This window comes from Saccopteryx leptura, chromosome 5 (genome assembly GCF_036850995.1).
Source record: "Saccopteryx leptura isolate mSacLep1 chromosome 5, mSacLep1_pri_phased_curated, whole genome shotgun sequence".
NCBI lineage: Eukaryota > Metazoa > Chordata > Mammalia > Chiroptera > Emballonuridae > Saccopteryx > Saccopteryx leptura.
The window spans coordinates 176981326-176993227 of NC_089507.1; the positions used below are offsets into that span (position 1 = coordinate 176981326).

At 40.7% G+C, this 11902-nt stretch overlaps 1 protein-coding gene across 1 annotated transcript in view; it reads right to left on the reverse strand.

Annotated features, from left to right (window-relative positions):
- XRN2 (5'-3' exoribonuclease 2) overlaps nt 1-7062 on the reverse strand; it is an 82286-nt gene extending 75224 nt beyond the window's left edge. Inside the window, exon 1 of the mRNA XM_066386975.1 lies at nt 6555-7062. Coding sequence (XP_066243072.1) covers nt 6555-6629 — 75 coding nt within the window. The 5' untranslated portion in view covers nt 6630-7062. The remainder of the gene's footprint in view (nt 1-6554) is intronic.
- Nucleotides 7063-11902: the final 4840 nt, after the last annotated feature.

Below are 11902 nucleotides of genomic sequence, written 5' to 3' on the forward strand. Positions count from 1 at the left end.
GCCTCTGCTTCAGGTGCCAGAATGGCTCTGGTTGCAACAGAGCAACGCCCCAAGATGGGCAGAGCATCGCCCCCTGGTGGGCGTGCTGGGTGGATCCCGGTCAGGCGCATGCAGGAGTCTGTCTGACTGCCTCCCCGTTTCCAACTTCAGAAAGGAAAAAAAAAAAAAAAAGAAGACAAAAAATGTTCAGTGAAATAGGAGAGAGAAAGAGGGAGGGTAGGAAAACGGATTTCACTGCATGAAAACAGTGCACAATTCTACACTACGCAATATTACCAAGAGATAGATACAAAAATATCCCCACTTTTACCAGGATATATAAACTACTGAAAGTTAACCTACCAAATAAAATTCTGAAATATCAGGTACTTCAGTGCAAGGCACTGTAGGAAGCACTTCACTTGTATTAACTGACTTATTCCACACAACCACCCTATTATTAGTACATTTACAGCTGATTTTCATTATTCACAAATTCTAAATCTGCATATTCACCTACTTACAAAAAATTTTCTGTAACCCCAAAACCATTATTGTGGCTCTCTCAAGGTCATTCGCAAACATGAGCAAAGCTGTAAAAAATCTCAGTCCAAGAACACACAACCACTCCTAGCTGAGGTCAAACAAGGTGACACTCTGCTTTACTTTAGCCTTCATACAGAAATGACCAGAATATACAGACAACAGGGAGCAGCGCAGTGTAAATCACAAAGTTCCAGCTCTTGAGAGCTGGAGAGAGCTTAAGTCATTTTCCCAAGATCAGAAAGCTAATGAATGGATGGATGAACCAAGGACACAAACTGAAGAAACTGATGGTTGAATGAATACTTTTTAAGTACTCTTAAAAGAGTACTCCCTGCCGTTAGAGCGGTGCCTATCATTTTTAAAAAGCCAAAGAGGGAGAGAGATAAATAAAATGAGATCATCAAAAAACAATCCGTAAAAAGTTGAAGAATTGGAAATGGAAACAAAGGACAGATGAGACAGTCATATAACAAACATAAGATGATAAATTTCAATCTAACCATATCAGTAATCACATTAAATGTAAATATTCTAACTGCCCCAATTACAAAGCAGAAACTGGAAAAAGTCTGGCAATTCCTCAAAAAAGTAAACACAGAATCACCATATCATTCAGCAACTCCACTCATAAGTATATAACCCAAAAGGAGTGAAAGAAAGAAAGGACCAGTCACAGGTACAACACTGCAGAGAAGCAATGTACCAAAGCAATGACTTCCAGTTTACGAAACAAAGAGGAGAAACGCAAGCTAAACTCAAAGTGAGCATAAGAAATAAATTATAAAAACAGCAGAAACTAATGCGATAGAAAACAGAGAAGTCAACAAAACCAAAACCACTTTTTTGAGATCAGTGTAACCAGACTGATGATGGAAAACACTATACATAACAAACAAAAGAGAAAAGACAAAATTAGTATCAGGGATGAGACAGGTGACATCACTACATTTTCTATCAATATTAAAAGGATACAAGAAATACTATAAACAACTTTATGTCAACAAATTTGACTACTTTGATAAAATGGACAAAACCTGTGAAAGACAAAAAGCTCATTCAAAAAGACAGATAATCTGAATACCTCTAAATCTACTAAAATTATAGCTAAAAACCTTGCCCTAGAACTTCAGGTCCAGGGGCTTCACTAGTGAATTCTACTAATATTTAAGAAGAAATAATAGCAGTCCTACACAAACTCTGGAAATTTAAAGAGGGTATGGTATATACACTTCAAAACTCAATCTGAGGCCAACATTACTCTGATACCAAAACTAGACAGATATAACAAGAATCCCAAAACAAATATCCTCTTTGAACATAAATGTAAAAATTCTCAAGAAAACATCACCAAATTGAATTCAACAGCACATAAAAATAATACACCATATCAAGTGGAATCTACCCAAGTAATACAAGGTAGGTTTAACATTTTAAAATTTATGTAATTCACCATATTAAAAAACTAAAAGCAAAAACCACAGGATGAACTAAAACTATACAACTGCTCTAAGAAAACATAAAAGAAAATCTTCATGACCCGTGCTTGGCAAATATTTCTTAATACAACACAAAAAGCAGGAACATAAAAAAAAAAAAGAATAAATCAGACCATTAAAATTAAAAATATTTTGCTCTTCTTTGCACGAGTAAGTAAAAAGGCGAACCACAAATTAAACAAAAATATTTCCAAAAGATATATCAATATCAAAGAAACTCTACAATTCAATAAAGCAACCCAACTTAAAAATGGGCAAAAGATCTGAATAGACAGCTCACTCAAAAAAATATGTGGAAGGCAAGTAAGTGCCTAAAAAGATGCTCAACATCATTTATCACTACAGAAATACTAATTAAAACCATAACAACACTACATTGGGATGGCTAAAACTAAAGATTAACCACACTGAAGTGTTGGCAAGGAAACAAAGCAACTAGAACTCTTCTACACTGCTGGTGGCAAATGTAAAGATAACAAGCACTTTGGAAAACATTCTGGCAAGTTTCTCTTTTTAATAATCACACGCCTACCATACAATATAACTTTTAACTCTTAGCTATTCTCTCTAAAGCAGTGATTTTCAACCTTTGTTATCTCATAGTACACATAAACTAAAACTGTTTTTTGTGGCACATCAAATAAGATTATCTATTTTGCCAATCTGATTTAAAAATAGATATAATTTTGATCCATTCATACTGGATGGCTATTCTTATATTGGCTGTTGTCACTTTTTTATCTGACAATCTAAGGCAGTGGTTCTCAACCATTCTAATGCCGTGACCCCGCAATACAGTTCCTCATGTTGTGGTGACTCCAAACCAAAAAATAATTTTGGTGGCTACTTCATAACTGTAATTTTGCTACAGTTATGATTTGGAATGTATTCTCATTGCTTTAGGCAACCCCTGTGTTTTGGTCGTTTGACCCCTGCCAGGGTCGCGACCCACAGGTTGAGAACCGCTGATCTAAGGGAAAGGAGATCAGTGTCTTTGAGTCAGGTATTACGTTTTAAAAATTCTAGCAGCACACCAGTTGAAAATCATTGCTCTAAAATAATGAAAGCGGCCCTGGCCGGTTGGCTCAGTGATAGAGCATCAGCAGGCCAAGCGTGTGGATGTCCTGGGTCCAATTCCTGCTCAGGGTGCACAGGAGAAACGCCCAAATGTTTTTCCACCCTTACCCCTCTCACTTCTCGCTTCTCGCCTCTTTCTCCCTCCCTCCCTTCCTCCCTCCCTCCCTCCCTCCCTCCCTCTCTCTCTCTCCCCCTCTTGCAGCCATGGCTCAATTGGAGCAAGTTGGCCCTAGGCGCTGAGGATAGTTCCATGGCCTCTGCCTCAGCTGCTAAGAAGAGCTTGGTTGCTAAGCAAGGGAGAAACATCCCAGATGGGCAGAGCATCACATACTAGTGGGCTTGCTGGGTGTATCCCAGTCCGGGCACATGTGGCAGTCTGTCTCTGCCTCCCCACCTCTCACTGAATTAAAAAAAAATAAAAAAATAAAAAAATAAAAGCATACATATACACACAGACTTGCACATCACTGTTCATAGAAGTTTTTTTTAATAACCAAAAACTGGAAAAGAATCCAAATGTTCATCAGTCTGGTGAATGGATAAACAAAATGTGATATATGTACAACACAGAATATTATTCAAAAATAGAAACTATTGATACATGTAACAACATGGACGAATTTCAAAATAATTTTTCTGAATGAAACGGAGTCAGGTTAAAAAAGTATAGATATTGTATAATTTCATTTATATAAAATTGTAGAAAATGAACTTACCCATAGAGACAGAAATAAATCAGAAGTTGACCAAAGACAGGTAGGGGTGGGTAGGGTGGAATAACAAAGAGGCAGAAGGAATGTTTTAGGGGTGATGTTCATTATCTTGATTGTGGTGATGGTTTCACAAATAACATATTAAATGTATTAAATTGTATATGTTAAATATGTGCAGTTTGTTGTAGATCAACTATACCTCAATAAAGCTATAAAAGAGGAAGAGGAGGAGCTGAGAAAGGGGAGGAGAGAAAGAGCAAAAAAATAAGTAAAATCAATCCAGGAGGATCAGTATCCAGAGTTCAGAGAGAACAAAGAAAACAGAGGTAAATATATATACACATACACATTTTATTTACTTATATATATTTTATTTACATACTTATTATATTATATATTAGGGTAGTCCTTGAACTGAAGAACAGAAGTCTCCAAACTCTAGAGTCAGTCAAGTACTAACCAAAAATAAATGTAAAGTTTAAAAGAATCTATACTTAAGTATAGATTCATGAAAACTTACACTACCAAGGATAAAGATCTTTTAAAAATTCAGAAAGAAAGACAGACCAACTACAAAAGAATGAAACTAGAACAGAGAAATTAAAAGCATGTTCTTCCTGGTTTTGACACTGGCTCTGACAGGTATGAGACAAGTGAGCTTCAGTATATTACTTAACCCCTCTATTTAAGTATTTAAGTTTTTTCATCAATAATAGTAATAATAGGTTCATAGTAGTAGTCATGTTGTTGTTATAGGAATTAATAAATTAACTTGTAAAATGCCTAGAACAGTGTCTGGTTAAGTGGTAAACACTAGATTAAGTGTTGGTTAAGTAAGTAAATCACATTAACGTTCAACTTCTCATCAACAATACTACATGACAATAATCAAAAGAAAAATGCTTTCAAAGGTTGGAAGGAAATTAATTTTCAAACTCAAACTTTATGCCTAGCTATTGATCGTTCATGCGTACAAGGGTAAAATTGACTCAGAAAACGCATATCCCATATAGCATTTCCTGAGGATTCAAATGAGAATAAAAACAAAGTAAGAATTTAAGTAAGCCCAGAAAGCTGATCAGAAAACAGAACTTCCTACTGAGGAAAGGAATTTTAAAAATAATTTTAAGAAACAGCTTTCCAGCAAGCCTAAGTAACCAAGTGTGAGAGCAACAGAAATAGACTTCAAGAAGCCTTTAAAAAACAAAGACGATCTTGGAGAATACCTGGTAAAATATAGCGGGTTTTTTTGTGTGGGGGCAGGGGGGTCCACATAAAGAGGAAAAGAGAAAGGCAACACCAAGAAAAAGTCAAAAGTAGCATTAAGGAAAGAAACAGAATCACAGTACATAACCTCAATCTGCAAAATGACAGTAATCAACAGGTTTTAAAACAAACCTGTACATAAAAAAATAAATAAAACAAATCTGCATTGCCAAAGCCCTGACAATTTTGTATTAGATGCCAACAAAACAAAACTACAGCTGACAAGCTTTGGGTGAAGAGTAAGGGTGACCAGGCTAGAAAAAGTAATACCTAACCTCAAAAAGTGATGAAAAATCAGGGGATACTTTGTATCAGAGATGGAATTTTTAAAAAAAGCAAATTACTTAAAGGTATAAAGTTTACCAACAGAAAATCTCCTATTTTTAGGAGATTTGGAGATCGGGAAGGGGGGCTGCGTAAGTGATCAAAACCTCTTTTATCATCGCTAGAATTAAAGATTCAAAAGTCTGATATTTAGACACAGAACCAAAAGAATTAAACGTGGTTATCACTGCACAGTAAAAATGCGATGAAGTTTAAGTAAAGGCAATCCAGTTAGTTTTTAAAAGCACAGGTAACAGTTGAGTTTCTCTTTAAGAAAAACGCAAGGAATACTGAGAATGCCATCAAAACAGGCTTTCGGTTCCGCCTTGAATAGGACATAAACAAAAGTCAAGATCTCACCAATCTAAGCAAAAATCAGTTCACAGTGACAGACGGGTACTTCCTTCAAAAACGAAGGAGTGGGGGACATAATATGCCCCTCACCCTTCCCAATCCAGAAATTCTAATTTAGAGCACAAAATCGAACTCGGAAGAAATCACGGAGACGACAAACACAAAAGTAAAAAATGGACAAGTCTACATACACATTAACAAACTAACAACAAAAGCGTAACGTTCAGGTGCTCCCCGCGAGCATGTCGTCCAGCAGTCGGGCACCTAGAGGAAGGGACACTCTTCTTGCTCCCAAGGTGCTGCTCCCACCGTAGGATCTGCCAGCAACAGACAGGCCCCCACGGAGGGAAAAAGCTTTCAGCCCCGCAAGCAAACAACAAAGAGCTCGCCGCCGGGGGTTACATCACAAGGTTGTTAAAGGCTGGGATCAGCACCCGTGTCCCTAACTAGCTAACTCCGCGGACCCGCCCCGCGCGGCGGCTTCGCCTTAGTGCCACTTCGGACACCCAAACTGCGCGGCGCCCGGAGGAACAAAGCCGTGGGCGGGGCTTTCCGGTTCTGGAGAAAGCGGGCAAGGGAGGGCCCTCTCCCGCGAGTTCAGGGCCTCCTCGGCCCTAGCCCCGCCAAGGGCCGGTCTCCGGGAACCGGGAATGGGACTACCGGGTCTCCCCCGCGTGTCTGGCCGCACCTGCTCACGGAGCCCACGGGGTGGCGCAGACCCCCGGCTCGGAGCTCCAGAGCAGGCGGCCGGCCACAGGGCCGCGGTCTAGGTGCGCCAGGGCGCTCGGCTCCCCCTCACCTTCTCTTCCACGCAGTTGACAATGATGGACGGGTACTTGCGGCTGAGCCAGCGAAAGAACGCAGGGACTCCCATAACGGTGACCCAGCTGGAGGCAGCGGCCGGGCCCGGGACGAACGTAGCCCGAGAGACAAGAAGGAGCGGCCGCCGCGGGCATTAGCACTTCCTCCCACGTGCGCGCCGGCGACAGGAAGTGACGTCACGGGCACCGCCGCCGGGGAAGCTGGGAAGGAGACTCAGGTCCGGGCTGGGAGGTGTCAGTGCGGCCCCGCGGGTTGTCCGAGGTGGAGTTTGGCGGCGGAGCGGTTGACTAGGGCTGGGCCAGCCTCGGTGGGCGCGCGCGATCTCGGTGGTGCCGGTGCGGCGTCCCCCGCCCCGCCCTCGGTCTCCCGTTGGTGGAAATCTGCGCGCCCGGAAGGCCTCTGGGGAGCTTGTCCTAGCGGGTTTGGTGACCTCTTCCTCATCCTTCTCAATTCAGTAGAATTAAAGCATCTAAAATCACTGGTTATTTAAGTATTTTGCACTAATGACGGATGGTTTACATAAAAAACTTTAGCTATTACGTGGACTCTAGAAGGGCATTTATTATTTAATTTAACCTTCCAGCTACATTTATGAATATAAAATAATTGCTGATGTCAACCTCCAGCATTTGAGCGCTTACACTATGCTAAAGCATTGGCTAAGGAATTGTCTCCTGTAATCGACACTTGAGCCCTCTGAGGGAACTGTTATCTTCAGGTAACTGATGAGGAGCCAAGTTGTAGGGGAGTTAAGTCACTTATTCACAGTTAGTGGTTCAGTCCAAGTGGAGATCATTTAACCCTGTCATTGCACTAACAGTATACTTTTATCCTTTGTTTTCTGGTGTCTTCAGATATGTTATTTCAGCTTATAAAAAGAGAGGTCTGGAAAAGAATGTATTTATATCCATTTGCTCAAGCCTGGAAGTCTATCTCCCTGAAATCCCCTTTTGGCTTGATAAATCACACTCAATCCCGAAGGCTCACCTCAAGAGGCCTCCATGAAAATATTTCTCCATGCTACCTGGCATGCAGTATTCATTGCCTTCTCCTCTGTGGTCTGATGACACTTTGTTTAAACTGTTGTTATGGAAATTAGAGAAACGGTTAGCCCATATTTTACTCAAGGACAGCGAAAACTATTTCAGAGTATTATATCCATGGTATACTCCCTCATTTCTCCTGGAAACAGCCAAACAGCCCCTTCTCACATGCTTGGTCTCCCTGGGAGGTGCTGTGTTTTTATAGGAGCACACATTCTATAGACAGTTGGTACAAGGCTGGACATCTGGGCACATTGAGCCATGACAGTCCTTGCCCAGCCTTTTGAACTTCAAACCATAAGGAAAATAAACCAGCCCCTCCCAGGTGTTTGTTTAAAAATTGAAAGACAAGAATGGATTTGTTGCCAGTGTGCTATGAGAAGCAGATTTAAGTCTCTGGTTCAGTAGTGTTTGAGTACAGTGAAATCCTTCTTCCTGCAATTTGGTTGGTAAACTTGCCTTTTAATTGTGAGCCAATAAATTCTCCTTTTGCCTTAACTAGTTTGAGCAAATTACTCTCCCTTGCAAAAGAAAGAGTCCAGAAAAGGCCAGTAACAAAATCTGGCGAGTACACAGCTAACTGATCTGGGTTCTAAAATTGCTGTGCGTAAAAGAGGTACAAAAATTATAACTTGAGGCACTCAGGAAAGGGGAAGGTGAAACGTATAAAGGAAAGGGAACCTGACAGGTGGCAAGAGGATATGGGATAAGTATTATGACACCTTCCTCAACCCAATGTTTCCAGTAAAGTCTACCAGACTCAGGCTTTGTGTGGGTTTTGTTGTTGTTGTGGAGATCAAAAAAGATAATAAGTCTCATGTTGGGTCACTATAGTTTAGAACCACAGCGCTGGGAAACACAGCAGAGCTCAAGAGGCACAAGAGGCTAGGAGAGTATAAGCCAGGGGTCGGGAACCTATGGCTCGCAAGCCAGATGTGGCTCTTTTGATGGCTGCATCTGGCTCACAGACAAATCTTTAATAAAAATAATAATAATGTTAAAAATATAAAACATTCTTATGTATTACAATCCATTCATTTCCCACTGCTCATGTTCATGGTTGCAGGTGGCTGGAGCCAATCACAGCTGTCCTCCAGGACAACACCAAATTTTTATTGGATAATGCATAACGTACACAGGTCGTTGTATGGCTCTCACGGAATTACATTTTAAAATATGTGGCGTTCATGGCTCTCTCAGCCAAAAAGGTTCCCGACCCCTGGTATAAGCATTGGAAATTAGCGGAAATATTGAATCAGACTTTCAACTTCTGCAGGCTGGGGACCAGGAGGTTTTGAAACACTTATTCTTAGACCTCAATGGGGTGGAGTAAGGCCCCCAGCTGATATCTGGATTTTATTAATGTGAAGAATAATATTAAATGTGTAGAATATAGAAACGAGAATGTAAATATACATAAATCCATTTTAAAGCTTCATTATTATAAGTATAGTAAGCTTTGAAAAAAATGTTTGGCCTGACCGATGGTGGCACAGTGGATATAGCATCAACCTAGGATGCTGAGGTCACAAGTTCGAAACCTGGAGGTTTCCAGCTTGAATGCAGGGTCACTGGCTTGAGCACAGGATCATCAACATGATCCCAAGGTCACTGGCTTGAGCCAAAAGTTGCTGGCTTGAAGCCCAAGGTCACTGGCTTGAGCCCAGGTCACTGACTTGAGCAAGGGGTCACTGGCTTGACTTGAGCCCCCTGATCAAGGCACGTATGAGAAGCAATCAATGAACAACTAAAGCGCTGCAACTATGATTTGATGCTTCTCATCTCTCTCCCTGTCTCCCCCTGCCCTCTCTCTCTTTCACTAAAAAAAAAAAAAAAAAAGTTTGTCTATTATAGTTCTCTGGATTACTAAAGGATCCTTTTCATCAGTATCCATATAAAATTCATTGTGAATAGCCTGATGTATTTAAAAATAATTGTGATGGTTAATTTTATGTGCAAACTTGACTGGGCCACAGGGTACTAAGATACTTCGTATTTTTTTCTGGGTGTTTTTACAAGGGTATTTTTATTTGAGATTAACATTTTAATGAATAAAGTAAAGCAGGTTGTTCTCCATAGTTTATATATGTGTGTTGGGGGAGCTCATTCAATCAGTTGAAGGCATGAATAGAACACAGACTTCCTCTGAACAAGAAGGAATTCTACCAGCAAATTGTCTTTGGACTCGAACTGCAACTCTTCTCTGAGTCCCCAGCCTGCTGCCTTCCCCATTTGATTTTAGACTAGCCAGCCTCCACATTTGCATGAGCTAATTCCTTAAAGTAAATCAGCCCCTCCCACATCTATCTACAGCAGTGGTACCCAACCCCCAGGCCGCGGACCGGTACCAGTCCGTGGGCCATTTGGTACCGGTCCGCAGAGAAAGAATAAATAACTTACATGATTTCCATTTTATTTATATTTAAGTCTGAATGATGTTTTATTTTTAAAAAATGACCAGATTCCCTCTGTTACACAAGACTCACTCTTGAAGTTTGTCTCGGTCATGTGATACATTTATCCGTCCCACCCTAAAGGCCAGTCTGTGAAAATATTTTCTGACATTAAACCTGTCGGTAGCCCAAAAAAGTTTGGGGACCACTGATCTATAGTACTTTCCCATGTGTAAGATCCACCTTTTTCTCGAAAAATTTGGGGTCTAAAATCTGGGTGCGTCCTATACAGTGGTTGTAGTTTTTACTTGCATTTACCGCTTTTTTGCACTTGTCTTTTTTTCAAATTTTGGGCCCCAAAATTAAGGTGCGTCTTCTACATGGGGAAATATGGTATGTATTTATATATGTAATGTATATGTACACACACATATCCTTTTGCTTCTTTCTCTGGAGAACCCTGACTAAAACTGGGCAAGATGCTTAACCTCTAAACCTTTGTTTCTTCATCTTTAAAAGGGGAATTATACACTTCACAGGATTTCTATGAAGATTCAATGATATGACACTCACAGCACAGTTCAAAACATGCTAATCACCCAGCAAATGTTAGCCATTGAATGGTTATCTGTTGAAGTTCAGACAGTTTGATTTGAAGAAACCTCACAATCTTAGTAATATTTCCACTTAAAAGGTTTTGGACAATTTAATAATTTAGTAGAGCCTCATTTTTTCAGGCTTCACCTCGTGTTAACTTAATAACATCAAGGCTGTCTTCACTGTTTCCTGCTCATTCCCACCTTACTGAGTTTATACTGCCAATTCAAATTCTACTTATTCTCTCTCCCCTTCTTCTCCAGAAATCTCTCCCAGCACACAAACCCAGACTTAGCTCCTCCCCACTCTCATCTTCCATAGCGCTCTCTGACTTCTAACATATGGTATTACATCTCACATTGTTTCCTGTTTCATTTGTGAACGTCTCTCCTCATGTACTGGCATGCCTTGTTTTATTGCTCTTCACTTTATTGTGCTTCACAGATTTTATGGTGGTGGTTTTTTTCAAATTAAGTGCAAGACCTTCCACCAGCAAAAAGATTACAACTCCTTTTATTGTGGTGGTTTGGAAACAGCCCACAATATCTGCAAAGTATACCTGTATCAGGGTAAACTAGGCTTTGCTGCAGTAATAGATAATGCCTGAGATATCAATAACTTACCATGTGTGGGACTGGGCTACTCTCCAGTGCTTTCCTCCATGTGCTGATTCAGGGGTCCAGATGCTTTCACCCTGTGGTTCTGCCAGCTCAGCACCCAACCACCATAGTCGCTACCAGAAAGGAAGGTAGATAGGAGGGCTCTCTTTAAGGGCCAGGCTTTTGGTGGTGGTTTACATTATTTCTACTGACACCCATTTGACCAAACCCAAGGTCCCAACCCAACTGCAGAGGAGATTAGGAAGTAGAGTCTTCCTGAGTGCCCACGGATAGGGAAAGGAAACAGGATTGGTGAACACAAAGCATTATCTCTGCTATACTTCTTAAGTTGCAAATCAAATTATTACATATATATGTGTATATATATATATTTAAGGTTTACAGTCTTCAATACATACATTGGGCACTATAAGCAAAATAAGTTAGTGCCTTCAAAGAGCCTACCATCAATAACAAGGACAAGATACAACCACAAAATATTAAATAATAAGTCACAGTTTGACCAACAATAAAGAAGTCTTACTGGCCTGACCAGGCAGTGGCGCAATGGATAGAGCAGGGGTCCCCAAACTACAGCCCGCGGGCCACATGCGCCCCCCTGAGGCCATTTATCCGGCCCTCGCAGCACTTCCGGAAGGGGCACCTCTTTCATTGGTGGTCGGTGAGAGGAGC